The sequence below is a fragment of the Buteo buteo genome, chromosome 18 (assembly GCF_964188355.1).
Source record: "Buteo buteo chromosome 18, bButBut1.hap1.1, whole genome shotgun sequence".
Lineage (NCBI taxonomy): Eukaryota > Metazoa > Chordata > Aves > Accipitriformes > Accipitridae > Buteo > Buteo buteo.
In genome coordinates, this window is record NC_134188.1 from 1,712,780 (window position 1) to 1,731,641 (window position 18,862).

The 18,862-nt window shown below is 40.4% G+C and overlaps 1 protein-coding gene across 2 annotated transcripts in view; it reads left to right on the forward strand.

Annotated features, from left to right (window-relative positions):
* The window catches only part of DCLK1 (doublecortin like kinase 1), a 242,367-nt gene that overhangs the window by 123,017 nt on the left and 100,488 nt on the right, over positions 1-18,862 (forward strand). For both annotated transcript variants that reach the window (XM_075050574.1, XM_075050573.1), the window contains exon 4: positions 1,750-1,849. In XM_075050574.1, coding sequence (XP_074906675.1) covers positions 1,750-1,849 — 100 coding nt within the window. The remainder of the gene's footprint in view (positions 1-1,749; positions 1,850-18,862) is intronic.

Sequence of the window (18,862 nt, forward strand, 5' to 3'; positions counted from 1 at the left end):
TTTTTTCATTTGCTACAGCTCTACCTTTAAAATAGTTTTAATGACAAATCTTAGTCTGCAAGCAAGTCACGACATGTACCACTATTTTTCTTCCTTAAGATTTTTCTAGCATAGAGGCTCGTAGCTGTTGTAGATGCCAAAGCCTTCAGGCACATTTCCGGGAAGCATGATATGAATTTTATAACCCTAGACACCAGTCACTGCAGGTTGGGGGGGTGGTGCCTGCTTTTATGCCAAAGTCTGGCAAAATCTCATTAGCTAATTCTTTCACTTGTGGTTTTGGAAGCTTTAAATGCTGACTCCCCCCCCCCCCCCCCGCCCCGCCGCTTTTTATGAGGCGGGTGGTCTGGTTCAGTGGGACTGTTCTCAATTGTTTTGCCAATTTTTAGAGATTCTTTATGTGTTACTTTCCTGTCTGTAGACTTGAAACTCCGTTTGTGAAATTATCCTGTTCAAACACTAGTGCACTATTTAATTAAAAGACATATAAGAAAAAAACAACCAACCATAGCCTTTTAAAATCTTCTTCTAAATGTGAAGCAGAAATAGTGTTTATCAACTGTCTTTGCTTTTTTAAAGGTAGACAGATATCTAATTTGGTTTTAAAATTTGTTAAATCTGTATCAGTAAGTCTAAAGTCAGGTTTTGGGGAAGTTACTGAGTTTTTTTTAAGAATATTAGTAAAAATAGTCATATGAATGGAAGCGTTAAACTGTTAAGTACTGCCTTGTGAACTAAAAGCTGTTGTAAGGAAATCATAGAATCACAGAATGGTTTGGGTTGGAAGGGATCTTTAAGGTCGTCTACTCCAATCCCCTGCAATGAGCAGGGACATCTTCAACCAGATCTGGTTGCTCAGAGCCCCGTCCAACCTGACCTTGAACATTTCCAGGGATGGGGCATCGACCACCTCTCTGGGCAACTTGTTCAGTGTTTCACCACCCTCGTCGTAAAAAGTTTCTTCCTTCTATCTAGTCTGAATCTCCCCTCTTTTATGTTAAAACCATTACAACTTGTCCTATCACAACAGGCCTTACTAAAAAGTCTGTCCCCATCTTTCTTCTAAGCCCCTTTAACTATTGAAAGGCTGCAGTAAGGTCTCCCTGGAAATCTCATGTATGGACATAGAACTACACCAATGTAATCCTGACTTTTCATAGTTGGGAGTAGAAAGGGATTATCCTTTTATTCTGTACTGGAAGAATCATTCCCAGCTCACCCAATGGTTCAGCTTGGTGCCTCGAAGAGACTTCACGTCGACTCTGCTGGTGAAGAGGAAGAGGGTGTGATGGAGGCTCTGTTCACCCATAGGAGTTTCATTCCTTGTCAGGGAGATTTTGCTGAAATAAATACATTTCATTCTGCATACAAAGCTGTAACCTTTTTTCCTTGCAGTCAAAGGATAGAGATGTGGGCTCAAAAGCAAATTAATTATCCACTAACTACTGAATCGTACCTTGTGCGTAAATAAAAGGCATTTACCTCATACCCCATTGATGCATCATGTAATAAATGTGACAGTTATGGCTTTTTGTCTTATCTCTCTTCCTGCAGTGTCCATAAAAGTGTTTTTCACTTGTAACAGATGGTCAGAGCACAGCTTTGAAATTTATCTGGAGATGAAGCCCCGTTGATTCCATTAAAAGTAAAGAGTTTTCGTGCAGATGGAGACAAGGAAGGATTTATTCTTCTTACAATTCTGATTATGAGGTATTTCATACAATGCCTTCCTTTCCTTTTTGCCTGCAGGTGATGTGCCTTCAGGATTTCTTTGGTGATGATGACATTTTTATTGCATGTGGACCGGAAAAGTTCCGTTACCAGGATGATTTCTTGCTGGATGAAAGTGGTAAGAAGATGTATTTTTAAAATATTTACAACCAGAGTAGAGGGCAGATTTCCATATCATGCTAATTAAGCCAAAACTGTATCACCTAAATTGATATAAAAAAGAGGGTAAATATTTTTATTCTTTAAATTCTGAATACTGAAAATAAGAGGTAACCGAAAGCAAGAATAAAGCTGCCAAGGGAAGCATATCTGCCTATGCAGCATAAAACTTTACTTCAGCCTGAACTTCATATACCATAGGAAATAGTCATGTGTTGGGTGGAACTCCTTTTTTGCAAGGTCTTTCTTAGCATTTTGTCTTTATTTTCTGTTTTAATTTATTCTGCTTCTTTATCACAATCTTTCAACCTCACAATTCTTACAATTGAGAATTAGATAATGCTTCAGAGGTAGTATGATAAAGGAAGCTAGTTACAATTTTGTATGGAAGATAAATGTAATCAGCAAATGCAGACAAAGTCACCTGAGAAAATTCAGGGAGCTCTCTCTTTTCTCAGAGACTGACTAATACAATAATGTAATCAATGTACGTAATCCTCACTGGAAAATACATGTTTGATTTGCAAATATCTTTGTTCTTACAGAGAATATTCCTAACTTGGGAACCACAGTCATAAGAAAAAAACCCTATGAGCTTTGTGTGTTTAAAAAAAAAAAAAGAGCTACCACTTAGATAGCATTTATTTTTGTGTAGAGCAAGACCCAGCAAAGGTGATATTAGCCCTGTACTCTCTCAATCGAGGGTATGTTTGTAATCCATTAGTATCAACTTCTGTCATCTTTTTTCAAAATATCACAGGTCTCAAAGAACAGCTGACTGAAAAATCAGTCAGAAAAGAATTTGCTACAGTAGTAATCATAGTCATCACATGCGTGCTTGTCTAACTTCACCACTTCGTCACTGGTTTTGATGCAAATATCCATTCAAAATGAAAGATGGTGCAATTGTATTTCCCTGACTAACTTGTGAAACTGGAAGGCTTCTTGGTTTACCTGGATCCAGACAAATGCTCCATTAGCTTGTGTAGGGGCAGAAGAAGTCAGTTTGCACAGACCTTACGTTGTGAGCTGAAGGGTGAGCACATGTTCCGCCTTCCTCCAGAGCACCTTATAATATGGAAATAAAAATCAAATAGTGCACCAGATTTGCTCTTTGCAGTAACGAAATTGCTGTAGTTGCCTCTCAGGTAAAATGCACTAACCGTGGAAAAGGAACTTTAGCCACCTTTAGGACAGGAATTTGGAAGGTAAGGGGGACATATTTGGGCAGCGGGGGAGTTTCCCAGGTGGCAATGTGGCCAGCACGGGCTGTCCTTGCCTTTAATGAGAGCAGAGCCAGGTACCTGACTGCGTAGTCTGGATTTACTTGTCTCTTTTATCTGAGAGGTGACACTGGCGGCTGCCCGGCGTCTCCTCACAGTGAATCCTGCAGCAGTTTTCCCAGCGCTGACTCAGGGAGAAGTGCTGACAACAGATTTTTCTAAATCCCAGTTTGAAGTACATAGCTCTTTTTTGGAGGTCTTGTGTCAAAGTACAGACATAGCCTGCCTCTGTCTAGCCTTTATTTGTCTGACATATCATCATCTCTTTGAGTAAGCACTATCTTTCTCTGGAACATTGGTGCTTAAAGCCATATTATGCTGAGCTGAAAAAAAAAAAAAGCTTAACAGGCTTTTATAGGCTGAAAATACGACTTGTATTTGTAATTTGTTGTGGTGGTTGCTCTTCTGCTAGGTAAAGATTCAGTGAACGTTGACTGTTTTGACTACAGGAGTGAAGAAAGAGCAGAAAATCAGACTCCAGACTATATCTCTAATTCCTTTGCAAAGTGTACATCAACTTTGCTCTCTATTTTGGGGGAAGTTTGGTATCAGAAAAATTCTTTAGGTTGCTTGCCATTAAAAGGTGATGTACCAACTGAGAGGGATCTAGTTGGACTTCTCTGAGGTAGGAGCAAGATTTGGATTGAGAATTAAAAAAACAACTGAGCTTCTAGCTTGTTTTGCTTGGCAAATGACGTTTGTGTGATCACACTATGTGTCTGTGTGTTCCTCTTAGTTAATCTAAGAACATTAAAAATATTAGTAAGTGCTGTCCAACTGTGTAAAGCTTGGAAAGCCTGTCTCTGCTTCCCTGAAAAGGAGCTTGAAGCAACACTGTGCTAGTCTCTGTGACTACATCCATCCAATGTTTCCCAGTTTCAGCCAGATGATGAGAATAACAGTTAAGGTGTTGCAGCTTAAGGAGTAAAGAAAAGCAAAATTTGAAGATGGGAGAGAAGAGTAGAGAGAATAAATACTTAAACAATCAGGGCTCTGGGCTTTTGGGAATTACTTATCAGGGAGGAAGAATCCCCTTGCTTTGTGATCTGGGTTCAGAGCTCCTGATACTAGAAGCGAGCAAGAGACAAAGTTTAGAATCATAGAATCATTTTGGTTGGAAAAGACCTTCAAGATCATCGAGTCCAACCATCAACCATGCCCACTAAACCATGTTCTGAAGTGCCTTGTCTATGCGCTTTTTGAATACCTCCAGAGATGGTGACTCAACCACTTCCCTGGGCAGCCTATTCCAATGCCTGACAACCCTTTCAGTAAAGAAATTTTTCCTAATATCCAACCTAAACCTCCCCTGGCGCAACTTGAGGCCATTTCCTCTCGTCCTATCTCCAGCCACCTGACAGAAGAGACCAGCACCCACCTCACTACAAGCCCGTTTCAGATAGTTGTAGAAAGCAATAAGGTCTCCCCTCAGCCTCCTTTTCTCCAGACTGAACAACCCCAGTTCCCTCAGCCGCCCCTCATAAGACTTGTGCTCCAGACCCTTCACCAACTCGGTTGCCCTTCTCTGGACACGCTCCAGCACCTCCATGTCTTTCCTGCAGTGAGGGGCCCAAAACTGAACACAGGACTCGAGGGGCGGCCTCACCAGTGCCCAGTACAGGGGACGATCCCTGCCCTGCTCCTGCTGGCCACACTATTTCTGATACAGGCCAGGATGCCGTTGGCCTTCTTGGCCACCTGGGCACACTGCTGGCTCATATCCAGCCGGCTGTCGACCAGCACCCCCAGGTCCTTTTCCGCCGGGCAGCTTTCCAGCCGCTCTTCCCCAGCCTGTAGCGCTGCGTGGGGTTGTTGTGACACAAGTGCAGGACCCGGCACTTGGCCTTGTTGAACCTCACACAGTTGTCCTCAGCCCATCCATCCAGCCTGTCCAGATCCCTCTGTAGAGCCTTCCTGCCCTCCAGCAGAGCAACAGTCCTGCCCAGCGTGGTGTTGTCTGCAAACTTGCTGGGGGTGCACTCGATCCCCTCATCCAGGTCATTGATAAAGACATTAAACAGAACTGGCCCCAATACTGAGCCCTGGGGAACACTGCTTCTGACTGGCTGCCGACTGGATTTAACTCCATTCACCACAAGCCTCTAGGCTCAGCCATCCATCCAGTTTTTCACCCAGCAAAGAGTACACTTGTCCAAGCCATGAGCCGCCAGCTTCTCAAGGAGTATGCCATGAGAGACAGTGTCAAAGGCCTTGCTGAAGTCCAGGTAGACAACATCCACAGCCTTCCCCTCATCCACTAGGCGGGTTACCTTGTCATAGAAGGAGATCAGGTTGATCAGGCAGGACCTGCCTTTCATGAACCCACACTGACTGGCCCTGATCCCCTGGTTGTCCTGCACATGCCACGTGAGTGCACTCAAGATGAACCGTTCCATAATCTTCACTGGTACCGAGGTCAGGCTGACAGGCCCGTAGTTCCCCAGATCCTCCCTCCGACCCTTCTTGTAAATGGGAGTCACATTGGCAAGCTTCCAGTCCTCTGGGACCTCCCCTGTTGACCAGGATTGCTGATAAATGATGGAGAGTGGCTTGGCAAGCACTTCCACCAGCTCCCTCAGTACTCTTGGATGGGTCCCATCTGGTCCCATAGATTTGTGAGTGTCCAGATGGCGTAGTAGTTCACTAACTATTTCCTCCTAAATTACGCGGGCTATATTCTGCTCTTCATTTCTAGGACTGGAAAACCAATCACCTGTACTGGGATTCATTTTAGCTAACACTAGGTATTAGGAGAGTAGGTACCTGTAACTGAGCCAGTGCCAGTAGGTTTCTTTCCCAGTAAATAAAACTTAGACCCATTGACAAGGTAGATGGTAGATGTTTGATTGACTCAGTTGAAGGTGGATGTTTAGAACACTTCATGTGAATTACGCTCTGGATATGTCTGGTTTGCTTTTGTAAAGGGATCTATATGCCTGATTTAGCTGTTCTTATCTACATTTCTCTAAAGTTGCTGAAAGAACTTTTAGGATGAAATTAATTCCACCCCATCAGAAAGGAGAAGTCTAGAGACTCATCAGTCTGCACTATTTCTAGTTGTCTTTATCCTGCTCTCATGGCTTGCTCCTAGCACAGGATAACACCTTCTAAAAGCCACAGAATCAGAAATTTAGAAAAAACAGTCTAGAAGTCAGTGAATCAATCTCCCTATCTAAGTGTGGGATTAACATTCCCCATTTCATTTCTGACATACTTGTCTAACATGCTCCTTTAACACCTCTGATGAGGAGGAATCTGTAACCTCCTGAGACGTTCTGTGCCAGTGGTGAACTCTCCTCACTGTTTTTCAGCTATCTTACCCCAGATTCCCTTGTGCTATAAAGGAAGCCCATTACTACTTTTCTTATCTACTGTGGACATGGGAAACAGATGATTCCTTTTTTTTTTGAAAAAAACTGTGGACTGCTATGAGCCTCATCAATTTTCTCTTCTTTAGGCTGAACAATTAGTTCAGCCTTTCTTTGTTTTGACTTCAGGCTCAAACCTGTCCTTGAGGGAGGGAGTGTGTTCCTTCTTTGTATCATCTCCCTTCTCTGTTTTATGTCTTTCAGGAAGAGGCATTGCATATCCCCTTGGCAATCAGTTAAGAAAAGTCAGTTAATTAGGAATCCATCAAAGAGAAAAACAAGCAGTCGGCACTATACGTTGCAGTTTCTTCTCTCTTCCTTGATGTACAGATGGTTTTCATATTAAACACAGTTTATTGCATGAAATACAGTATCAATAGGCACCACCCCCTTCATAATTCCTAGCAGTCATCTCCATATCTGACCTAAGTGATAGATACGAATAGCCACACGCACTTCCATCAAGAGAACTGCAGATGGGACACGAAGATGCATGGGAATGACCATAAAATTGAGAAGCAAATACTCCTTGTTTGTCAAGCGTCAGTGGCAATGCTATTTTCATAGAAAGTTTTTGTGGGAAATGTAAGCACAAAACCATTATGTTAATGAAGCACACATTACATCAGCCAGCTTGTAAGAAGAAAAATTCCTCAGAGTAGAATATGGCAGTGGCTGCTTCAGGCATTGTTAGCTTGCAGTTCTGGAAACTTTCCCAGAAATCCCAGGTTTTCTTTAACTGATGATGGTTCAGTTTTCAAAGACAAGAAGAAGTCAGAGGATGGTTTTCTATAGCCCTCAGCTGCGGGTTGGCAGAGATTAGGGTTTAAGGGCCACGCTCAAAAATACTTGCAATCAGCTATTATTTAGGCATCTAAATAGGATTTGGCAATGTAAATAACCCATGGGATTGGCCCCAACTGAGAACATCTCCTTGGCTTATACGGGTATTTCTTTCTTAGCGCTGTAATATATGAGAGTTTTTGAGTCTGGCAGTATCAGACTTGAATTTTTAAAAATTTTTTTTATGTTTAGTTAATGTTGGCTGGCTGCTTTGGAAGCTTAAGGGTCACACAAACCTAAGTATGACAGGCTTCATCACGTACTGAGGCGCATCGTGTAAAAAATTCGCAATCTCGGCTGACCAAAGCCGGTCTCTGCCTCCAAGCAGAGCGTAACCAACATAGAATGTCTGGATGTGAAAGCAACTGCAGATCGCTTGTCAAGAGCACATATTACTGTTATGGAAACAATGACGAGAATGACTCTCTTCTAGGGGAAAATTAAGACTGGAATCTTTGAAACCTAATTTCACTTTGACTTCGCTGGCCTCTGTTAGTCCTCAGCTCAGCATCTCTGTGCCAGCAGCATTAACTGCTTCGTCTTGCCAGCAGCAGACAACTTGCCAGGAAAATCTGAGTCCTGTGGTGTCCGCACACGTGCATGTGCGCGTGGAGGCATGCACACGCATCTGATTCAGTAACTGCGGTTAAGGTCAGGAGTATCATGTTTGTCCCTGTTAATAACTGTCAGGTTTCTGTAACCTCCATTACTCTGTCCTTCCTAAAGGAGGGAGGAAGGGGAAATCGGTTATAGTCCTCGTCTACCCTGATTTATAGGACAGAGACTGATGTGTTAAGCAGCTTTTGGCTGGACTTAGGAGCGGAGAGCATGCTGGCTGACTTACTCTGCCCTCATCAAAAACTCGTGCTTTGGCAATTGGAAAGTATGGTGGGTTCTTTGAGATATAACTTTGCTTTCAACAGAGGCATAAATATAAAGTGTTCCAGTGCAGTGTGATATTTTCAAATGTCAACAACTGCTGGGCCTTGGAGACAGATATTCTGTGTATGAGGCAGAAGCTGACGGAGGCAGGAGGGACCAGTCCTCCGGCTGCGCCTACCATTTAGACTAATGGTTCAGAAAGGGCAGAAGGAAAGAAGCTGTTTTTCCTGTGGATTGCATCCAGTGCCCCCTTCGTTTTCCTACCCCAAGACCTCCCGTTTCATCTCCACCCTCTCATCGTCCCTCAGACACTTGCACGGTACCCTCAGCTCCCTCACGTTTGGCACGCCACCGCTCGTCCTCGTCCCCTCCCTCACGGCAGGGACATTAACGGCGTCTCTCTTTTATCCAGCACCGTGGGAGTTCCACAACTTTCCCCGAATTGATGGGAATATACCCTCTCCGAGACCACCCGCGCCCAGCGGCGCTGGAAGTCCGTCCATCCCTCCCTCCCTCGGAGCGTGCGGCAGCCTTGGCTCTGGCTGGGTGGAAGTACTCAGCCGTAGGGCAGCATGCGAGCGACCCGCTTGTTGCTGTTGTCTTAAACTCTTAAAAGGAGATACGCTGATCTGCAGTTAAATACTAAGAACAGGCTGTTAGCCTGACCATCAGGTGGCTGTTCATATAATATCGCGTGGCGTTCATTAAATAAAATCCGTAGTAACGCTTGAGTCGAATGAGCCATTCACATGAAAAATGCATTCACAGAACTTCAGATTTTTTCTGCGCAGGATTTCTCTTTTAATATTTGGCATTTTTATAGATACGTTCTTGATTACGTAAGCCCATTTCTTCATCTGTTGTCTGCAAGCTATTTGCTTTGAATATTCACTCCTCTGTCTCACAGGTCTACTTATTTGAAACATTGCTTCTCACCTTTCTGCCTAAGCATCTCTAGCAGTGAAAGTTTGGTCACTTAAATCATAAATCTTTGCTCCGTCCGGCTGGCAGATTTATAGACATGAATAAGGACATGAGAGCTTTCAAGAAGATTATATATGTACTTTCCAGTCCAGATTTACACTGAAGTGCCTCTCTCTTCTTTCCCTTTCCCCGCCTCCTCACCACGCACACATGTATATTTGCATAGTTATCACTTTTCATCAATGTTGCTATGAAAAAGTTGCCTGTATGTATAACCAGGAAAAATTGTGATCACTTAAAACTTATAAAACAGTCTCTCATTGAAACTAGCCAAGCAGTAAGGCTGCAGTTGATGCTAATTCACTCTGCTCATTGAACCAAATGTTCTTCAATATGTTTTCTGCAGTATTTTCTTTCTCTGATGTCTGTTAAAAATAGCATGAATGAAACACCATCTAATAAATTAGAGCTGGTGGAAATTCCCACTTAATTAGCATAAGGATTTTTGAGTGTGCATATTCCTTCAATATTTTTTGATGGTAAAGCTGATTTTGGATATAAAAATACTAAAAACTTTGGGTCCAAAAATATCAAGCATTTCTCAATAATATGTGCATTTTAATTAAATTGCTTTTTATTGGGTATTTATAATATAAAACTTCAGCTTGTGTTAAATAAAAGAAATATCGTTATTAAACATCATCAGTATTATTATCTGAATGTACAGGAGGTTTTACTCATAACAGGTAGTGTTAATATGCAGTTAATAACAGAGTAGACAGAAAGTGTTTATTGGTTTTGTATAGCTTGATATTTTTCTTCTTTTATTTTATTTTTGTGTTGTAATTTCTTGAACTGAATCTTGCCAGGGGAACATTTAGATTAGTCAGGTTGGTTCAGGAGAAAAGATTTTTCTTTCAACACATTTTAAGCTAGTTTCCCAAACTATGAACATCTCAATTGTATATCCAAATGCAATGAGCGCAATTCCAATTTTTATGACCAGTTTTATAAAGAAACTTTCAGTTCTGGGGAAGTAACACGGAAATTTGGTAGACAGAACAGGGTAGATCTTGGCAGTTGAGTTCTTAATTGGACTGTCTCATATCTCTTCGGTCATGGACGTTGCTTTACTTTACAGCCTTTGAGCCTAGTCCACAGTTTGTATAATACTCCATTCTAGACCACAGGTTGAGTTTTGAGCTTGTATGTTCAGTCTGTATCCTCAGAAGATGGTAGCTTCCAAAATATTAGCTTCCTTTGAGTGCTTTTTAGGAGACACTTTATCTGTTACTTTTCCAGTTTCAGCGATGATGGAAGCAGCAGATAGTAGCTGTATATTATAACCCCCTCCACCGAGTCTGTTAAGTAGTTTGGCGACAAGTGCAGAGGAGGTTAACATCGGAGATGTTCAGAAATCACCTTTCCCATATATTTATCTTTGTACTTTTCCTCATCTTGTTAATTAGCTTGGTAAAGTGGAGTGTACAGTGTTGGTAATCTTGGCAAGTATATTTGTATTTTTTCACAGTTTGCAGATCCTTACCAGTGCTGGAAACTATTAGACTGATCTATTTCTGAAAAGATGTACCCCGTAGTGCTATTGCAGGAGATCCTTTGGGTGAGAAACATAATCCCATTTTCTCCAGTAATTATGAGTTTATATGAGACAGCTTCGAGATGAGTAGTTCTTGTAGCGTCAATGCTTCATTATTCAGTTTGAGAACCTGAACAAACTGTGCCATCTGCTAAGTCGTTTCGGGATGTGCCCTGGAGACCTGCCTCTTTGTTGAGTACTAGGGTTGTATCAGGGAGATTTTGTATTCAGGTTAGACTCTACTCATCATCGATAAATTTGGACTGACTTATTAAAATGACCGTTGTAATTTTCTACTTCTCATACTAGATACAGGCCCTATACCTGGAGTTTTGTCGTGTCTTGAGTAGGTGTGTGCACACTTTTTTAATGCCAGAGCTGTCTGCAGATTCTCTTATACTGGCAAAATCTTTTGAAAAGAGAATAATTATTCAAAATCCAGAGTTCATTAGCTTTTAGAAAGCAGGAACTTTCTGAAGGCATATGAGGAAAATATATTAATTCTTAATATTCATTAAAAGCCTTTTTTTAAAAAAAATCTTACCAAACAAACCACAGTACAGCAGCTGAGAGAGAATCAAAACCAACCTGGATAATATTTCAAAGTGGTAAAATCAGAAGCTGAGTACATCAGAGATAGGTATTCATATTTTATATACTCATACACATTTAGTGAGATGCTGTGTATACAGACACAAATATATCAAGTATAAAGGGTTTTACTGTCTTGCAAATACAGCCGGTGGAAGACCTCTGTGTAATGTCTGTGTTGGGCTGCACCGCAAAACTGATGGCTCAGAATATATGCTGCAGTAGTGGTTCCGTGTTGTTATTTTCAGTATGCAACCTATCTACAGAAATTTCCCATTGAAACACTCAAAAGCATTACCCGACAGTTCAGGTTGCTTCTATGAACAGTCACTGTTGAATAAACTTTTTTCATAGCATAGCTCTGTAGCGTTTGCTACATATCAAGGTGCCACGCTTAGATCACTGGTCGGCCCGGACCAGGGAAAGAGACAGATAACACACGCAGTGTGAGCGCCAACTTCCCCTTTTATTGCGCAGTTAATTCCTTTTATACTAACAAGGGGAGGCGGGATTACAGGTACATCACAAGGCTGCGACTAACCCTCTAACTTTCCGTGACATCGCGAGATCTTCCGAACGCCGACCCCTACATAGCTCCATGCGGGAGGACTGGATGCTAATATTATGCATAAAGTCATCTAAGGCTGAGTAATCATTAGGAAGTCTCATGTTGCCATGGAATTGAACACCCGTAGGTGGTAGGTCATGAAGCTCTGATTTGGATTCTTTTATTCTTCAGCCAGAGCTTTTTTTAAATTTTGTTCTAGAGGAATTGTAACACTGTTTTTTTTTCTTTTGGAAGAAGATCTTCTAGGGACTTAAAGTTTATTGAAGCAAGAAGGGAGCTGACCTGAGATCTCATTCTTTTAACTGAAGGACCTGGGTCAAGGAAAGTTTTTGGAAGATTGCTAATTATTGCTAATAGAGTGGAGGGTGGTTAGAAGACAAATTTAAATCACTTAGTTTTTTCTGTTACTCTGGAATAGGAAAGAGAAATTTTTCACAGCTGCTTAGAATTGTTAAGATTGTCTAGAAAATATAGGAAGACAACTTACCGAGCGAAGCAGTTTCTGACGAAGACAGCATATTTAGGAAGAAAAAAATCCTGCAGGATAACAAATTTGATTAAGCTTTATAAAAATTATTCCTGTCTTTAACTTTACATGCTCTTTCTGTTTTGCAAGCACATATTAATGTCTACAGAAGAGGTGACTTGAGAAAGTGGAATAGACCAATTTTTGCATAGCAGTTGCTGTACTGCAGGGATGGAAGAGGATATATTGTTTTCTGCTTAAAAAAAATAAATTGGGGAGTCATGAGGAATACACACCAGGGAGCCTCACTTTGGGATCAAATAAATTGCTTGAAATTGTCATTAAAAATAGAATTCTTAAATTCGTACGTAAGCATTTAATAATAAGGACAAACCTACATAAATAAAACAGGATTGATTTTTTAAAAATCACTTTGGGGAGGACTGTTCTCCTGAGATTCTGCTAGTAGCCTACTGGGATCACAGCTCAGACTGGATGCAGACAGACAGCTGTGTAGTTTTTACCAGCGGGAGAAATACTAACATATTATGAGAAGCTTTACACTTCCTAGATGCAGATTAGAAACAAAATGCTGCTAATGCTAACTGGGAACATTTATTCCATTTAGATTTAGTGCTGTTAATACTAATGATATTACAGAAGAGCTCTCTGAGAAAGAGCATTAGGTGTTGTAATCATATGTTGATTTCATTTATGTTGAATAGAAGATTAAAGAAAACCAAACCAGTCTGGCAATTAAGGTTTTTTTATATTAAGAGAGAACAGTTTGAAAAATCAAGAGAATTAGTTAGTCAGTGAAGTCCATTGGACTTAAGAGTTTGGGGACTTGAACGTTGGAGGAAGTTTGGAATTTCAACCAAAAAGCAACCCAAAAGCTGGTTTAGGTTTGCATCTGTCCAAAATACATTGGTAAGGATCCAAGCTCAACTGGCAGAAAATGGAAAGCCTAAAAAGAATTGATCAGTAAAGAAGTCTATACCAAAACCTAGACATGAAAATGTTCATATAGTCACATTTGGCGAAATTATGGTGATTTTGACCTTGCCAAAGAAATCAAATTAGATAAAGGTTTTAGCCAGATGAGGAGATTAAAAAAAAAACCAAACCCAAACAAACCACCAGGAACTGGAGTCATGATACAGTGTAGTAATGACAGATCTATTATTTCAATATTTTGGCCTCTGTATTCAGAAAAAAAATGACATATATAATGGGAGAAAAGCACCCTGTCTAATCAGAGTCTTTGGAGAAATGAAAATTACTGTCCCAAGAATGCAGAAGGTAAGGCAGTTGCAAAATGCATCATGTTGTGCAAGTAAGACCTATCTCTGTTGAGGAAAATACAAGTTTGTATAAACTATTAAGATAGTAACAGAGTTTAATGCTATGCACCTTCCTGTAAACCAAAAGAAACTGATATTTGTAAAGCTTATGATCTCCCATACTCAATAAAAATAGGCTCTTTGAGTTTTCAAACAGGACATCAGCCTTATGAACAAATTCATCTGTAAACTTCAAAACACTCTGAACAATCTCTGAAGTATGCTGTGATACACGGAATGAAAGATGGTTTCATGGGCTATTTCCAGCCTAACATGCATTAAAAAAAAAAAAAAAAAAAAAGTCACTGGGGCTTTACACACCTCAGTGAGTGTTGTGGTGTTAGCAGATGTTCTTAGTAAAGCCACGTTTTCCAGATACCCCCGCTGTTAGCCTGTTGCCAGGATGACTCAGCCTGTTTACATTAGTTTTATCTAAATAATTATAGCAAAATTTAATTGCCTGAACCAGATAGCATTCAGGGAGAACCCATTAATATTAGAGGCAAAAGCTGCCTGGGGATTTTTAAATTAGAGACAGTCCTGGAGCCCTTGGTATATTTTAAGTTAGGAAGCTAATTTCTGGATTTTCTGTTGATAGGTAAAGCAGCGTTGCGGTAAGCCCGCTGCAGCTGAAGGCAGTGGTACCCTTGTGGAGGGAGAAGCAGCAGCAATGTGGGTGGGCTGGCAGTTGTACGTGCCTACAAATGGCAGGGGGGTTTTGTTGCCCACGTTGCAGCACGGCTCAGTGTGCGAGGTGTGTGTGTCCAGGTGTGAATGTTGATTTAATGTCGGCATATAGAACTGTTTTGCTTTAGTAAGGGTGTTGTATTTGATTGTTTGGTGCATGAGGATTTTGTCTGTAGAAACATAGTGCTGAGGAGCTCTGCAGTGTAGTAAGTTTGTCTGAATCTCCAGTTTTGCCTTTTTTCCTGTATCCACTTGTAGACTCCTTAGGCTCTGGTTGATTTGATATTTCTCTTATGTCACAGCTCAATATTTTTTCTTGTGTATATGAAAATTTGATAAAAACATTCCAAATCATTAATACTTGACACTGCAGGCATTCTTTTTGCTAAGGGCACGCCAAGTAATGTTGTTGTTTTAAATAGCCATTAGAATACCAGGTGGTTTTATTTCTTCAGACAACATCACTTTATGGTTTTCTTCTTTAAAAATTGCTGCCTACTAACTTCCAATACTCTTATTACAGGCAGATTTGAGGCACTAACTAGAAAAAAAAATCAGTCTGTAATATCCTGAATTCCTTGAGGTATGTTAAGTAACTTAATTTGCTGCAAGACAGCCAGTGTGTGCCCGTTTCACTTTCTTTAAAACCAAACCTACTGCAGTGCACTCTTACATAACAGCTTATGTTCAAATGGAACAAAAATATGGTTGTTATAATTCCTTCTCTATTTTTTCAACAATGTTTTGAAAGTTTCATCTCCTTTTCCTACCCATTACAAGCAATCTGCACCTACTTAGATGTTCCTGCCAACAAAAACCAAATTCAGACCAGTTACACAGGTCTGAATTTGGAATAATTGCATTCTTTAGGGAAGTGTGTGATTGGTGATTGGTGAATTGGACTAGATCTGGATACAGCTTTTCATAGTGAAGACAGAGGAATGGTTTGAAAAGAGCCTACAGCTTCCCCCGCCCTGTGATATAACACTCTGTTTTAAATGTATGGATGGATGATGTTTGGTAAAGGACAAGATGAGAGGAGAACCTGCAAGAAATGCAAAGTAAGCATGCCGGTAGTTTCATAGTAAGTATTGTAGGTACATAGCAAAGTAGCACAGAATAGCCAACAGTTTTGTCAGGGTTCCAAGATACCTGATGTTCTTGTTGTGGGCAAGTCTGTAATGAGCCTAAAACCCTACACATTGATTGAGCTATACTGGGTAGCAAAACCAATGACTTCTGGTAAGCTAAAATAGTCTGATTCTTACTCGCACTGGTCTGCATTTTCCGCCTCCAAAACAAGTGTCCTGATATTTTGCACACAGGAATGCAAAAGTCATGAAACTGAAGAGGTGGGAGGCAAGAAGGAGCATGTGTCTACAGTCTAGTAGGCAAGGACGTACATCTGGGAGAAAAAGCACTTCCATTCAGCTCCCTCCTTCCTAGGGTAGTTTGCAGTGGCTGTATCCACCATCACTTATAAGCAAAAATACATAGACATTAAACCTTAATTGTCATCTGTTTAAATTAGCGTCCTAATTGCCAGGTACTGGAACGAAGCACCATTGCGGGTGCTCTTGCTCACTTGTGCTGTCCCCGTTGACTGGCATGGCCACGTCCAATGTCACTTTGTCATCCATGTGAACCCCAATCGTGGGAACCTGTTTTGCATCTGTGCATCCACTTCAAGAGTGAAGGAACCTTAAACTTTGGAAATTACAATCTGGCCCCAGGAGGCTTCATCCTTTCTCAAGTCACGTCTATAAACCAAAACGCAATAGGCATAGCTCCTTAATCACAGCAGTATTTTCAATTTTCTATTTATAAGTATCTTTGTTCTTATTAAAAATGAACTTTAACTTAGTCATTTCACATAACATTAAGTAAACAGTGATCTTCAATTAGTATGATGCCTGGGTTTTTAGTGATAGTGTCTGAGTGACAAACAGAATTTAGGGTTACTTTTACTTTTAAAACTGATTAAACAGTTTTCCTCGTGCTATGCGAAATAAATATTTTTCTCTAAGTTCTTAAAATTGTTTCTAGAGTTTCATGATCTACCTCTGTATTTCTTCTTTCTCTGTGAGTCAGACTGCTTAGTTAGCAGTCCTAAGTGAGCCTATATCCAATTTTAAGTAATTTCTATTGCAATAAAAAAAAAAAAAATTGAGTGGAAAACTGTAATTTGTAAATGACCATGTTTCACATTATGTAATTGCATCTTGTCCAACAAAAGTGTCACTACAGCAGTTCTTTAACCATTCTTACAGCTCACTGGGATGTTAACATTGCAAAGAAGGATTTCTGTGCGAGCTAGTGTTGTACAGATAGTCCAGAAATCTGTTACAGGTAATTTGAAGAAACTTGTGCCCAAGCATTGAAAAAGGAAAATAAGAAGAGTCAAAACCTAATACAAATAGCGTGCTGTTATTCCTTTTCCACCTTATGGTATTTAAATATATACCTTACTCTTCATCTCCCCATTTATGCCCAGAGTTTCTAGAGTCCAGGTCAGGTTGAAAGATGTAGTTTGCGTTTAAATTTCGGAACTTTTGGGGCACTAGTAGCATGCGGCCTTACTAAAAGACATACAATTCTTGCTGCGTTGCGCTTGTATTTGGTGACTAGTCTGAAGAGTGAAGTAGGTTTGGAAGGAGCAGAGGCTTTGTCAATTAATGTAAGGGTTGAGAGTTTAAAAAAGTGGTTGAAGAGGTGATGTATCGGCAGACTTTTTACACAGAAACCATGGTTATTCATGAGCTCTGGTGTGGAGAGTCTTATCAGTTACTGTGTCTCTGGGCTCCAGGACTGTGCTAAAAAGTTTTCAGTCATCTCAAGTGCCCCAAGGATTTGTGGAGAACACGTTTTTTTTGTCATCTCAGTGCTTTTCCTGGGTCCTCTGTTAAGCATAGCCTTCTCAGCCCCAGAGTTTGGTTCTAGGTGACGTCCAAGTGGTTAAATCCTGTTGCAGAAGTGATACTATAGTTTTCTAGCTAAAATAAGATGTTCCTTGATACTGTGTATTTCTGTGTTGTGTTAGAGGTGAATCTAATGAATAGCTTTGTTATGAGATATTGCATTCCTTGGATTTTTGTTGCGTTGAGCTCTAATACAATTTGCATTGCATTGTACTTTAACAGCTTTCATCTTTAGTGAGGTAGGATATTGAGTATTTCCTCTTCTTACTTTTATGATGTCATTATTTCCAACTCTGAATTTGATCCAGGTGCTTATTAGGTATTTGGAACTCATTATAGATGACAGGCACTTACTGATGGAGATACAGCTATATATAGCAGGAATTGCTTGTAGGACAGAGGTTCAACAGGACTTCTTTAAGTTGTTTAAAAGTAACTGGAGTATATGAGTACAGTGCAAAATAGGAATCTTCGTGAGCTCAAGTGGGATATTCATAAATATTCTTTATGTCTCTTCTTTTTAAAGAGAAGGACAAATGCTTCTAGCCTGAGATGTGCCAGGTTAATTCTTTCAAGATCTAATACATGAAATCACAGGATATGAAAGACCAGAGAAAGAGACCTTGCGGATTATTGTGTTGTTCACAGTCCCTTTGACACCATTCATTAAAAATGAATTCTGAGTGAATTCATGATGCTGAAAATAGATAGATCTTGTTAAAATGGGAGACCTGAATAAGGAGGTTCAATGGTTGTTACCAAGAAAAGAGAGGCTTACATATTGTCAGTAATGGAAGCTGCTCAGGGGAGGTTTATCAGCTTGTAGGCAAGTCTGTTTCTGAGATGGAAGCTCCATGGATAGTTACTTGTTCAAATGATATTGCTGCAGTCGAATGTGAGTGAGGTTTCCTTTCTAAAGCCCATTAATAGCCTCCATTGAACCACAGGCATTTCGTTAGCTTTTGGGGGTTTTTGCACTTTGGGGAGGGCTTTGCCTGCATAGTGTATGGCAGCAGCCTTATCACTTCCAGTAAAACAGTCATCTGGAAGATTTAAAAAAATGCTCGTAATCTCATAACTCATGTTGTAAGTTATCAGTACTGTATACTGAAAACAACTTGTTTAGTTCTTGTTGCTGTCCCAGAATATTGACTTACCTGTGGGGTTTTTTTCTCTATCATTGGAACGAATACAGGGGGCACACCTTCTCCAAGCTCTCAAATCGGTAGCAACAGACCAGCTTTCTGTGTTGTATAGTAAATTGCAATAGCTATATCTGTGTTTTCACATTAGCTCTTCATATAGTCTTTATATATTTAAATGGAACAACGAATCTCACTTTGCAATAGTACGTAAAGTTGTTCAAGAAAGAATAGAATAGAATAGTTCAGTTGGAAGGTTGTGAACATTCCTGCTTTCCTAAGAAAGAGACCAAGCTTCTGAAACATGTTTTCTGCTTATATGGCAAGTTTGGAAAATAAGTCACTTGTGGACATGATTTG